The sequence below is a fragment of the Miscanthus floridulus genome, chromosome 6 (genome assembly GCF_019320115.1).
Source record: "Miscanthus floridulus cultivar M001 chromosome 6, ASM1932011v1, whole genome shotgun sequence".
Classification (NCBI taxonomy): domain Eukaryota; kingdom Viridiplantae; phylum Streptophyta; class Magnoliopsida; order Poales; family Poaceae; genus Miscanthus; species Miscanthus floridulus.
The window spans coordinates 143,525,969-143,540,243 of NC_089585.1; the positions used below are offsets into that span (position 1 = coordinate 143,525,969).

Consider the following 14,275-nt stretch of genomic DNA (forward strand, 5'->3'; position numbering starts at 1 on the left):
GGCTTGGTGGTGATTGGGAGCTTGGTGATCATCCAGCGTTGCTTATGGATGACCCGACTCAAGTTGTGAGCGGTTGTAGGTGATTTACTGTGACGAAGTGTCAAAGAATTAACCCATAGAGAACACTTGATCCTTGCATGGATCAAGAGGGGGCTACACCCTTGCGCGGGTGCTCCAATGAGGACTAGTGGGGAGTGGCGACTCTCTGATATCTCGGCAAAACATCACCGCGTTCCTCCTTCTCTCTTTACTTTGAGCAATTCAATACTTGTCTTTACATTTATAGAATTGCCATGCAAGAGTAGGATTAGAACTTAGGTTGCAAGACTTTTTCTGCGGTAGACCATTAGAAATACTTTCTAGGCACAAGGGGTTAATTGGGCTAACTTTGGATTTAATTATTGCAAAGAAATTTAGAATTAGCCCAATTCATCCCCTCTCTTGGGCATCTTGATCCTTTCAACCCCTACTACAAACTTTTCAATGCTAATAACATGAGCAGTAGACATGAACTGGACGTAGGGACATTCTGCCCGAACCGGTATAAACCTTGTCTTTTTAGCATATCATCCGAGCCAGACGCGCAATAACACAAATTTACTCATTGGTGTTTACTGGAAACACCAACACCAAGTGACCCCAGATCTTCACCAAGCAAATTCCTGTAATTGCCAATAAAGCCAAAATCAATTGTCTGCATCTTAGCTAAGCATTACACATTCACATTAAGAAACATACTTTAACTTCAATGTGATTACATTATGGTTTCTTCATTTAGCCTCCATAAATTGATATCTAATTTAGAGGGTTATGACTTATGAGAATTCTGAAAACTCCTTTCAGATGTGCATATATGCTAACGAAGGCCCAATGCTTTAGCTATGCAATGAATCTATTTGTACTAATTAATCACCAAAATAGGGCAAACAAACAGTGCACAAATATTTTTCCCCTGAATAGGATGTCGTTTACCTGGTAACTAACTAACAACGCATACACTGAAAATGACAGTACCACAAACTTATTTTTTGATGAAATTATCCAAACATGCATAGCAATTTTATCTAATGGTTAATTAATGTAAATTGGGTAAGAGAAGGAAATTCCTTTTGTCATGAAGATAGAATTCAAGAGTGAACTCAACTTGCCTCTGTGTCCTCTGCAAATTATCCACCCTTGTTTTCAGTTCAAGGTACTCATTGCGACTGCTCTGGACTAACTACAAACAAGAGCTCTACTAAATCATATGAAAACAAAAGAGACTAGGCCATTAAGTATGTGACAGTCTAACTGAAACTAACCTTATAACCTTAACATGATTCAAATGGCACATGCCCTCAGATCAGTAGAAAATCCAATCCCCTCAACGAGATGATCTCCTGCAAAGAGAAGAGATGAAAAAAATGGTGTGTATTCAACTAATGTAGTAATAGAAGTTTAGTTATCTCTTAGGACCTGTTTGGAATGCGGGATTTTTCTTCATTCCTGCATTTTTCCTGTGAAATTGAACTGATTCCTGTGAAATTCATGTGTGATTCCTGTGTTCTAAACAGACCCTTACAGAAAATTAGAACAATATCCAAATGTACAGAAACATTGTTGCTCTAGGGACTTAAGGAAATACAAGGGGATTAAATAGTCCTTTAATGTTGTCTGACCAGGACATGTAAACTGGTTTTTGGGCTGTAATATGTTTGTTGCCATAGCCCACAACAACCGACCTTAGCTATGATGTACTATATAAATAGAATGCAATATACACCTAAGCTGTAGCTTTCAGCTGTTCCTAAACAATCAATCCAGCGTATTTCAGTGACCTCATTTTGAGTTGGTTCAGATGCAACATTAGTGTTTAAATTGAGCACTAAAATAAAAGATTTGGTGCAAGAAAAAACATCAGGCTGATATAAATACTTTGTAATATAAATGCATGGTATACAGTTTTCAAGTTAAACTAAGTTAATATGAGGAATGCAATTTTACATGATAGTAAATCAGCAGCAGTAGCAGGCAAACAACAATCTTTTCTATTTCAATGTAGTTGCAGTTGCACATACAGTAGTGCTAGTGGAGTAAGTACTATTATTGTTCTATCCTATAAATGACACACGGAAAGAATGCCATAAATGCATAAACTTTGATGTAGTATCCCTGCAACAGAAAATAGAAGGTTTCCGCTTTCTAGAAAAAATAACACTAGAAGTCATAGAGAAAATCAATTCTCTAAAAAGCATTATAACTTGAAGCATACCTTAACACATTTGACATTATATATTGGTGATTCTGAAAATAAAAAATCTGACAGAACAGTTAATTTTGCTAGAATTACATAAATCAATTACTGAGATGCCAGTATGATTCTACAACATTAACTGAAACTTTCAGTACATCCCTTTAAGAGGAACCACGTTTTAAAACTGCATCAATGCCTGGATTCGAAGTATAGTTTTAACGCCTTTAAAAAATTTAACATGATGAATAGGTGATTCTGAAAATAAAAAAATCTGACAGAACAGTTAATTTTGCTAGAATTACATAAATCAAATACCGAGATGCCAATACAATTCTATAACATTAACTGAAACTTTCAGTACAACCCTTTAAGAGGAGCCACGTTTTAAAACTGCATCAATGCCTGAATATGAAGTACAATTTTAACGCCGTTAAAAAATTTAACACGATGAAATAAAAATCATAAGGAAGCTAAAGGACATCAGGCTTCAATGGATGCTGGATTTTTGGGACAAACCCCAGATCCATGGAGATTCCAAGTTCTAGAAGGAAGACGAAACATGAGAAGTGTAAGGGTTTTGGGTACTTAGGTACTGATGGATTGGGCCGCCATTAGAGTAGCAGCCATGGATCCTAACGAACTCACATGAGCCACCAAGGATCCCGTCGCCCTTGCACGAGCGGCCATGGAACTAGCCACCCTAGCCCTAGCCGCTGACTGTGTTGCGCCCCTGCCGCCACAGACGTTGAACCCTAGCACCGTCGCCACAGGAGGGGAAACAACACAAGAGAAAAAGTGAGGTCAGGGCAGCGGCTGCTGCGTCGTCACCAGGCTTGCAAATCTTAGAAGAGGAATAGGGGTGGGGATGGTCCGTATCGAGAGGCGAGGAGGAACCGAGGAGGGAGACAGAGAAATGGGAGCCCACGGGCCTTCGGGTGTCTAGCAAATGGCCACGGACGCGAGCCTTCCATCTGTTAACCGGGTTTCATAAAAATTTCTGGTCCAGGACAGTTTTCTATGTGTCACGTACACGGATTAATCGATTCATTTGTGGGGTGGCTCATATTACCAGTCGCTCCTACTGTGCTATTTGTAGGAGTAACTGCTATGCTAAAACCCAAACACGTGATTATAGGAGCGGCTCCCGTAACAATCGCTCCTAGAAAAAGCTCCATCCCTATAAACTGTTTTTCACGTAGCGAAGCGGAGAGCGAGGCCGACATCCAACTGCATCGCGCTGTTGGCCGTTGCACAGCCAAGCGCCGGACGGCAGGTACGAGCACTGCGACGACGGAAGAACATGGGGCGTGACAAAAGGCGACGCGGTGGTGACTTGACCTGTGCCCTGTACCGCGCCCGAGCACACATCTCCATCGTGTAAAAGCCTTGTCCCTACGGCCTACTACCTAGGGTTTCCATGGTAGCGGCCAGCAAGGACAGTTCGAATGGATGGCATTCGAGAACGCTATCACCAGTACCACCATGGAAAAACACCTCATCTCCACCTTTGCTTCCGGAGAAATATAGACAGTTCGAATGGATGGCATTCGAGAACGCTATCACCAGTACCACCATGGAAAAACACCTCATCTCCACCTTTGCTTCCGGAGAAATATCTACTCCTATGTCGACCCAAATTCCAATTCGTCGTCTGTGGATTCACGGGCCAACTTGCCAAAGCAGCTCGTGTTCGTGCTTCATGGAATCATTGTGGTAACGAGGAAAATTATTGACTCTCCTATAGGTCGGGACCTCAGATCTCCGTTTTCACGCAAAAAAAGGCGACTTCTAGTGCTATTTTCAATGAAATATGTGGTTCACTAGCGTCTAGCGGTTGTAGCGCGATACATGGCCGTAGGCTCGTCCTCACCGTTACTGGCACATTTTGAGTAGGCAGGGTCGTGGTCTTTTCTTGACTCTACGGAAGATAATCTTCTATGGTCCTGTTCATTTCACTAAAATTTAGTTTATGCTATTGTTTATGCTGAAATATTATGAGAGGATAACATAGTTCATTCGTTGCAAGTACTGCTAAAGTAGTGTTACAAAACAGAGCGTATCTTTCCGCCAATGCCTCGTGATCTTACCTAGGGGTTGAGGTTTTTTTTATTCGGTGAGACTAAGCATCCGATACTTAATATGCAATATTTTTCTTGCTTTCATCTACTGCTCTTGATTTTATACAACAGGTTGATGCATTAGATGCCTACACATGATCTACAACAGTTATCCATGGCTGACCACACGAGAACTTTCTCCAACATTTTTTATGTGTTTGGTTTATGAAATCACCTCATAAGCCCTGTTCGGCTTACCCCATATTCGGCTTGTTCGACTTCTTTTTTCAACAGAAACAGTGTTTTTCTCTTACAACAATTTAGCCAGAACAATGTTTTTCAGCCAAGTTTCAGACCAGCGAACGGAGCCATACTTCATCTTGAGTTCATCGCCATAAATTTGGTTGGAATCAACCAATTCATCGTGCATAAAAAGGAGTAAGAATGAGGTGGTGACAGACTGGGACGGAGGAGCCAGGATTTGACCATAGGGGAGGTCGGCCGGCCGTTTTGGTATACCAATGATAACCACATATGATAAAAATATACGCGCGTACATACATATATATGTATATTGAGTTAGCAAGAGTATAAATAATAACCAAATCAATATTTGTTTTGCGATACAAAAAAAAGTTAAAAGTCTAAAATAATACTGAAAATTATAGCGAAAGAAAAAAATTAAATAGCTCTAAGTCTCTAATCTCTCCCCAACTAATCTCATTCATAGAACAAAATCATTGTAATAACCGGAATAAAAAAGAGAGGAAAGATAAAACACTAATTAACATCATAACTAGATAATTGGTCGCATATTATGCGGATCAACTAAGTTATTGTGTAGGAAAAACTACAACAATAATAACAAGAACAACATAGAGGGAGAAGATAACATAAATATTAGACATATATCACATAGATATCAATAAAGAGTAACACAAAGAAGAGATGATAAATAAATACAACACTAATTTGTAATTTTTGTTACCTAATTAAGGGGTTATATATTGGGGTACTTGGGAGGATGGGGGGGGGGGGGGGGGGGGGGGGGGGGGGGGGGGGGTGACAGATCAAACCAATTTATTACACAAATCAAACAAAAGAAAAAGAGGAAGAATAAGATGGACCCCCTTATTTCTTAAACCAAACACACCCTTTTTCGTTATGGTATCCACCTCAAACCTCACGAGAACAACCTTCACCATTTTTTTCTTATGTTATCCTTAACAATAGAATTGACTTGCTAACTCATACGAAGTTAAAAAAAAAGAACCTAGCATCTAACATAGAAAAACATGTCACCATCTAGGTCCCTATCAAAGGTACCCTTAGCGCTGCACGCATATTTTTGATATTTACATGCCCATCCAAGGTAGTACCAAACGCATCCTTATGCCTTGGCACTGCACCTCTACACGGCATATTTTTAATTTTTAATATTCACATGCCCATGCCCATCCAATGTAGTATTCATCCAAATACACCACCAACATACAGTAGAGAGCTCGTGTTCTTTGCAGTCACAAATACTTCCCGCAAAGAACCTGGCAGCAGCTGAAGAAGAAACATGCTACTACTCGTAAAGTGAAAAATCCACATCTTCACCTTTTTATCCTGTCATGATCGATTGATCATCGCCACTGCTTTTAAAGTTTTAAGTTCTGCAAATTGTACCGTTCCGTCCACTCGTCTGAGCCAGACAATTCCCGCAGAAACAGTAAAAGCTATTCCCTCTGACGTTAGTCGTCCTGCCGATAACTTTAACACGATTTGTAAAAATATTCTATCTCTAAATAAATTTATTAAAAACCTAGATTTAAATATTTATTCAATAATAATAATAATTATGTATCATAAATATTAATATTTTTAATATATATTTAATTAAAGTTGTTTCACGGGAAACCAAGACGACGTACATGTAGGGACAGAGGAAGTACAGAACACGCGAAAAGGGGAAGCATGCCGCAATAAAGCAAAGGTTAAAAAAAACTACTGCATATTCACAACTTCAAAAGTGCAGTAAACTGCAAGCAAAGGCCTCATTCGTTGGTCCAAAACCTGGTTAAAACCGGCTAAAAAATACTGTTCTGGCTGAATTGTTGTGAGAGAAAAATACTGTTCCGGCGAGGTTAGCAAAAAAAAAACACTGTTCCGGCTAAACAGACGAACACTATTTCAGCTGAAAAAAGTTTATACAACACAATGATGATGCCAACAAAAAAAAAAGTGGCACACAAAGCACACACGTAGAGAGGGACTCCACCAAGCAGAGCACCAGCTGCCCAGGGATTTGTGTATGGCCATGTCATGACAATTCTCTGAAGAAATTGATCAAACTATCCTTAAGCACAGGTACGGCTACAAGTGTTTTCTTTCATCAATACTAGATCACTGGTTTGTAACCCAAGCTATGCAATTGCCACAAATGGTTTAGAACTTATATTTCATGAACAATGTATGCTTAGCAAGTAGCGGTATAATTTTCAAACTTTAACATGGGAACAATAAACAAAACCTTTAACATGTCCATGAAAAGATGCTAATTTTGTTCAGCAGATTCAGGTCACTGTAATAGAGCAACAAAAAACACACATGGAAACACAAAGTACAATGTTTCAATTAATGGCTACCACTGACAAACGCAAGGTAGGATTGGTCGAAAACTAAGTCAAATATGCATCTAATTCACTGTGGTGCCAAAAAAAAAAACAAAGATTCACTCGAAAGAACATTGTATCTAGACAGACTTGTTTTCTCGAGGACGAGATAATTCCTTTGGATGTAGCAGCAGATTCCACCCACTGAACTATGATACCACGAACAGGCTTGGATAAAAACTATTTGGTCTGTACTCAGTAATGCCCTAAGGGCGAAGAGAGCAAAATCCCAGAAATGTATTTACTTTTTAGATGAATTACCATTATGTAAAAGAAATGCTGGGATAATTTTATATAATTATGGACAAAAACATATTACGTTAAGTAAAGTCACAATGGCAAACAAACATGATAGTGGCAAAAACAAAAGAGTTGGTACACTCAAAGATGATACATTGATAAAGTAAAAGTTAACAGTCCACTTGGGTACATCAATGATAACAAAGATATCGCAAAACAAAGCACCCATATTTTCCACTTCTTTTAATAGACTTCATTTCACCCAAAATCGTATCAATGCAACAAACAGGAGAATATTCACAATCACAAACACAACATGGTTGATAGTTAAATGGGCGCTTGCCTCCTGTTCAAAACTAACATATACAAGAACCACGAATAATGCACCATCTATCTATCAACAAACAGGACTACAGGAGAATATTCACAATCACAAACACAACATCGTTGATAGTTAAATGGGCGCTTGCCTCCTGTTCAAAACTAACATATACAAGAACCACGAATAATGCACCATCTATCAACACTGTTAACTAAACTTTTGAAACCCCCCCCCCCCCCAGACATGCATTCGAATCGAATTAATTAAACCATGAAACACCGAAAGTGTACAAAATGCAACTACACAGCCAAAAAGGAAACATGGATTTGACACAAGATTAGTCCTCAGTATGTTGATGTAGCATACAGACCATTTCTGTACTTAACCTGGCCAAATTTTTAGCTGGCCAACAACAACATTAGCATAGTCATTCTCTCAATAAACATATGAAGGAGAGTCACTATGCTTCAAACATAAAGGAAACAAGGAGTTATCTTAACTAGAACACTGCAAATCCAATAGTCCAAACTATTTTCCTCTATTCAGCCAATACAATATGAATCAGATATGTATTAGAAAGATGATTCAGTGCTTAATAGAAATACCTTTTGCTTATGTATGAGTTATGATTTAGAAATTTCTAGCACAAGAAACATAACTTGAGTTCAGTCCAAATGCATGCTTAAATATATTCAGATCCCAACAGAATAGATCATACACATTTAAACACTAAGTGTCTTTCGTAGGCAACTGAAAGACAGCAAGTTGATCCAGTCAATTGGACTGGCATAATAGTGTCCAAATGCACGCTTAAATATATTCAAATCGCAATAGAATAGATCATACACATATAAACACTATAGTAAGTGACTTTCGTAGGCAACTGAAAGACTGAAAGTTGATCAAGTCAATAGGATTGGCATAATAACAAAAGACAGCAAACAGACATTCATGTTTTAGACGCACCAATTTATTGTGCAGGATAGAGACCCATCAGAAAAAGCAACTTGCCAACAAGAAAATTTATGCATGCGATAAATATGCAGATTGCAGTTACGTCCACAATGTATACAAAACAAAACGATTGAACCAATCATGACCCAACAGGGCCATTCATTGCCATCAGACAGTCCAAGTAGCACACGTTACTTCGTGAGTTAACCCAAAGAATGCGTTCAGTACAGCTAAAACAAGGAACAAAATGCCAACAACAGTAATCACAAATTATGAATATTACATTAGTTTTTTTTTTACGTAGAATACTCCGATTGGTAAATTCAGGAAACCCATTCCAGTAAAGAGTGTTCTATGGAGTAACAAAAGTAGGCAGCGACAAAAACAAAGGCGAGCATGACCTGGAATAGTAGGATGTAAACAAGTCCTCAGTTTGCAAGAAAGCTCTACCACAATTCACGGTGTCCATATTGCACGCATAATGTCTAGTGTGTACAGCCCCGAATAAAGAAGCAATGTGAACAGTAGACGTGCTCCCGGAGGGTTGACGGCAGTGGACAAGACGATATAGACCAGTGGCAAGATCACACGTACATGAGATAATAGCAGCTTTGATGATGACAAGATTGGCCAACAACACCAAATCCCAAATTTGAAAAAGTTCACAGCTCATGCCGGCCGGGAGATGCAACCCTGTGCAGTGAACTTGTGTTCTTACAATCTTACAGAGTTACTCCACAGTCGTACTCCAAACTTATTACAGAGACCTTCCCTCTACCCATATGCAGAAATGCTCACTCGATGGAAATGCAGAGCAAAGTTCTCACTGTAAAAACATGCAAGGAGTACTGCTGCTGCTGCAATGGACGACAGCGAACCAAATCAAACAGCCGTACCCAAAAAGCACAGGCTCTCAGTGCATGCATGGAAATGCTTTTACCATGGACACCTTTCTTTCGTTTCACATCTTGTCAACCACGAGGCGATCCGGCACAAGGAATAAACATCGGGGGATTGCACAAAAAATAAGGAGAAGGGGGGAGCAGGAAGCCGCCATGATCCTGCGCCCTCTTCTTCCTCCTCTAGTCGTGTCAAAAGAAGGAAGCCGCGGCGGCATCACCGGCGGTGAACCAGGCTGTAACATACGGATAGGAGTAACATGCACGATCGACATAGTTTATAATATCCTAAGCCTGATGATTATCTCATCACATCCATTACACATTGGCCTCCAGAATACAAGTCCCAATGCACCTAGTAGAAGAAGATGCTCCGTCCAGATGGCACAAGGCCATGGCAAGAATCCGTGCCTTCCACACCTACCCATAGAAAAAGAGAAGACACCAAAGGAGTGCAGCGAAACGAGTGAAGCTCATGGTCACAGCAAGCCAAATTAGGCACGCAAAGAACAGCCAATCAGATGAGGGAGGAGTCAAAGATTGCAGCTCTGGGGCCTTGTTTAGATGCCATCCAAATTCTAAGTTTTTTCACTCTCTCTCCATCATATTAATTTTTAGTCGCTTGCATGGAGTATTAAATGTAGGTAAAAAAATAACTAATTACATAGTTTAGTTGAAAATCACGAGATGAATCTTTTTGAGCCTAGTTGGTCCACGATTGGACAATATTTATCAAATAAGACGAAAGTGGTACTATTCATCGATTTGAAATTTTTTCGCAAAATAAACTAGGCCTGGATGCTGAACGAGTATCAATCACGAGGCACAACAGTGCACGGCTCTCAGGCTGCTGGGCTGGAGGTGACCCCCACGGCGAGAACACATCCCCAAATGTGGAAACGGAACGACAGGCATTGGGAACATGAGAGCATATGAACCAGAGGCTAGAAACCAGCAGGCAATATCTTAGGGCAGTCCCAATGGTGCATTGATGATGGTTTCTATCCTCATTAAATGACTTGCCACGTAGGCAAAACGCTGATGTGGCAACGTAATTAATGAAGAAAGAGAGCAAAAATCATAGAAATGGTTTCTTCATGAAGAAACCAGGTCTACTCTTGACCCAATGCACTAAGAAACCATGAAATCGCCATTGGGGAGAAACCACCAGTTTCTAGGGAGCTCGTGTCGCACTCCCATTGGAGGAAAAGATAGAGTTGGGAGAGAGAAAGAGAAAATAGTTATTACTCATAGAAACCATGGGTTGGAAAGAAGTGCTTTTTTGGTGTGGTATCCTATGTTATAGAAACTACTAGTTTCTTTCATTGGGACTGCTCTTATGCATAATTGTAAAGATTTAATCTTGCGCTATCTTCTTTCCAATACCTAACAATTATTCTCCTCTCTACCCAACTAGTAGTAGAAAAAAAAGAAGAAACTAGCAGCAGTACTTGCTTTGCTAGAGTTATAGTACAACTAAAAAAACAATTCATCGATGTTATTATACACCAACGAATGACTAAATAACACCACGATGGAACGAAGAAGTTGAACAGATAACACCATGCATTGACAGACATTGATGCCCACCAGAAGGCTGAGAAAATTGTACTCTGCTACTAGCATTGAAGAGGAACAAAGAATGGCAATTATCGATGTAACCTTACTCTTCCGGTGTAGAAGGAACATACGTACTCGATCAGTTCATGGTGTTACCATAGCTCGACGAGCCGCCGAGAATGTGCAGATGGTGTCCTCCGCCACCGTACAGCTCCGTGGGTGCCACCGAGGTTCCGCCTACCCTCACGCCAGCGGCGCCGGAGCCAGACGCCGCTCCGAGATGGAGCTCCGAGATGTTGGGGACCCCCGCCGTGGAGTCATCGTTGCTGGTGGCCGCGTGGCGGCCGTCGTCGGGGCCCTGGTCGTACAGGAACCCCTTGAACAGATGGCCGTTGATGGTGACTGTCGCCTGGTACGCGTACTCGTCCTCGCCGTCCTCGATGGACGTCACGCGCACGCACTTGAACACCGCCGGCGCGCGCACCTGCCTCGGGAGGCTGTCCCTGAACGAGGCATCTGAAGCGACGAGACACACACAGGGTTTGGGTCGGTGAGCATCGTCGTCAGAGATCCGACTGTGGATAGACTAGATAAGGTGATCTCGGAAGGAATATTGGCGACTACGTACCTTGCTGACTGGAGGTGGTGTCGAAGCTTCGTGGCGTGGTGGCGTTGGACGTGGACGTGTGCGAGGTGGTGGTTTGCGACGAGAGGAAGCGGGGTTTCTTGGACGCGGACGCGGCGACGGCTGCCGCGGAAGCAGTGGCGGGGGAGGAGAAGGCGGAGCCGGAGGCGGCGAGCTGCTGGCGCTCACGCCGGCGGGCGGCGGGGACCCAGGTGCTCTTGACATGCGTGGAGCAGTCGAAGCCTCGGCTCTTGCAGCAGGTGCGACACCGGTTGTGGCCGCAGTCCTTCTTCGCTTGGTTGCCGCAGTCCTGGCACGTCGTGGCGCCGGAGCCGGAGGAGCCGGCGCCGGCGTCCAGCATCGGGAGGGGCTTCTTCAGGTAGGCAAAGGGGCTGGCGCTAGGGTTAGGGTTAGCGCCCGCAGCAGCAGTAGCCGACGACGGCGACTGCGGCGGCGGCTGCCAGAACTGGATGGCGCTGGCGGGCGCCCCGGCGGAGGCCGACTTGGCGGCGGCGTCCGGATCAAGCACGCAGGGGCCGCCGGAGAGCAGCGGGAAGATGGGATCGCCGGAGGCCGCTGCCGCAGCCGCCGCCGCGGCCTCGTGGTGGTGGTGGTGATGGTGCGTGTGGTGGAAAGAGGCAGCGGGGGCGACGACGACCATCCCCACGTCGGCCATCCCGTAGTTCATGGCGGCCGCCTGGCGCATGGCGGCGGCGGAGGCGGAGGACGCCGGGCCCCAGAGGCCCGCGCCAAGCGAGGCGCCGGAGGCGGACGCGGCCGCCGCGGCGGCGGCCGCGCTGGCATTGAAGCCGAGGGAGAGGTCGTCCCCGCGCGCCGCGGCGGCGGAGGACGCGACCCAGTCCGCGAAGGCGCCGGTGTCGGATGGGAAGCGCCGTCCCGAAGCCACACTTATAGGGCCGGGGATGGATTCCGCGGAGGCAGCAGAGAGAAGAGCTGCTGCTGCTGCGGACTGCGGTCGGAGCAGCCGCAAAGATTTAAAATTTCGCTGCTTGCGCCGCTGTAGATAGAGCCTAGATTTCGTTACTGCCGCCCACCGCAGCAGCAGCGGCCGGCAGCAGATAAAAAGGAGGCTACGCTACACGCGGTGGATCCGATCCGAATAAAAATCTCTTCTTCCACCTCCTCCTCCTCCAGTCCTCGGAGCTGAGGTGAGAGCTCAGCCGCTGCTGCTCCGCCAACGGCAAGAGGTCTGAGTTGAGCAGCTAGTGCAGTAGAGCGCCCTGTCTCTATCTATCTCCCCCTAATCACTCGCCTCCTCTCCCCTGCCCTATATACCTGGTCCTGTTGCTATCATCGCCATCATCACCCTCTAGTATTCTACTCAGCCTTCAGTGGGGAACTCTTAACACCTATTTTTCTGTTCTTTTCTCCCTCCCTCCTAGCCTGCTGGCTTGCGCTAGCGATTTTTATTGCGATTTCTTCAGTCTAGGACAGTGACGTGGGTGGATGGCTACATATGAGAGAGAGAGGGCGAGAGAGGAGGGAAGAAAAGGGAAAAAAAAGGAAGCAGCACAACACACACAGCAGTGGAGTGGTAGAGAGAGACTAGAAGTAGAGCGAGAAAGCTTCTTGCGTCTCTCTATGCTGTGGAAGGAAGGTTGCAAGAGAGAGAAATAAAGGAAAAGAAAAGAAAGTGTGGGGGATTTAAGTGGCGGAGTGGGGACACTGAAATTCCTCTGTGAGATCTTCTCGATCACTCGCTATCTATCTTTGGCGGTGGGACGCCCTTTTCCGAGCCCGTTCGTTTGGCCGTGCCTCGTCTCAGCGTCAGCTAAAATCTTAAAAAGTGCTACAGTATTTGTCACATTATGTATGGAGTGTTAAATGTAGACGTAAAAAAAAATAATTGCACAATTTAGTGGAAAATTGCGAGACAATGTTTTGAGCCTAATTAGTCCATGTTTAAATACTAATTACTAAATAAAAACAAAAGTGCTACAGTCCTCCAAATTCCAAGTGAAACTAAACACGCTCGTAAATGATGATAAATTTTTAGGTGTAGCAGTATTTTTACCTCGGATCCATTGTCTTCCTCTTGCCCGCTTATCTAAAGACTTTTGCTCGCCCCTGCAGCTGCCGCTCGCACCACTACTGGCCTGCACACTACTGACGAGCTTCTTCTGCTGCCGCTGCTGCTTCTGCTCCTGCCGATCCTGCAGCTGCGTTAAAAGCTAAGCGCCCAGCGGAGGGGTCAGGGATCTAGCTAGCCTGCTCCTGCGGCCTACCACTCCTACCAACATTGGAATCGATGTATCCCACGCATCCACACACACACATTTGCCAACAGTCAGACATCCACTGTGGCAGTATATTTCCGTTGCCTAGAACGCCTTCCTTTTTGTTTTTACTCGCCAAGCATGCTTGCTTTTTGCAGTGATGAAGGAGTAATCCATCTTTTTCCCATCGTATTCGGCCTGGTCGGTTGCCTGGTTCGTATCGTTGATCGTTCGTTTATATGATAGAGAAGTACTATTGGCTGGTTTATTGAAAAAACGTTCATGTGAGGAGACTGGCCAGCCCAGCCAGCCCAGCCGAACACGGAGATTATGTCCAAAAAAATCCATCCTTAATAGTATATTTTCTCGTTCATACAAAAACTCGGTTGTACTTGAGTACCAATGTTTTGATCGAGATGGACGTCCAAGATGCCTCCTCTTTACGGTTGTACTTCAGTCTGGCGTGTTCGCTTCAACTTATCCCAGTT

The 14,275-nt window shown here is 43.7% G+C and overlaps 1 protein-coding gene and 1 long non-coding RNA gene across 2 annotated transcripts; both read right to left on the bottom strand.

Annotated features, from left to right (window-relative positions):
* Nucleotides 1-296: 296 nt before the first annotated feature.
* Nucleotides 297-1,655, bottom strand: LOC136460034 (uncharacterized). The gene is made up of 4 exons (XR_010760309.1): nucleotides 1,456-1,655; nucleotides 1,302-1,379; nucleotides 1,149-1,219; nucleotides 297-662 (listed from the first exon to the last, which is right to left on the bottom strand). It is a non-coding gene; the product is annotated as an uncharacterized lncRNA (long non-coding RNA).
* A 6,362-nt stretch (nucleotides 1,656-8,017) lies between these two features.
* Nucleotides 8,018-12,643, bottom strand: LOC136460035 (protein LATERAL ROOT PRIMORDIUM 1-like). Its single transcript, XM_066459878.1, has 2 exons — nucleotides 11,554-12,643; nucleotides 8,018-11,441 (listed from the first exon to the last, which is right to left on the bottom strand). Exons 1-2 carry the CDS (start codon nucleotides 12,254-12,256, stop codon nucleotides 11,065-11,067), a joined length of 1,080 nt encoding a protein of 359 aa, XP_066315975.1. The 5' UTR covers nucleotides 12,257-12,643; the 3' UTR covers nucleotides 8,018-11,064.
* Between the last annotated feature and the right edge of the window lie 1,632 nt (nucleotides 12,644-14,275).

What these genes read in the sequence shown, in the direction of transcription:
- LOC136460035 (XM_066459878.1), bottom strand. Translation starts at nt 12,256, where the DNA reads ATGCGCCAGGCGGCCGCCATGAACTACGGGATGGCCGACGTGGGGATG. An exon ending in CACCACCTCCAGTCAGCAAG is followed by an intron (nt 11,442 to 11,553) that starts GTACGTAGTCGC and finishes TCGTCGCTTCAG; the next exon opens with ATGCCTCGTTCAGGGACAGC.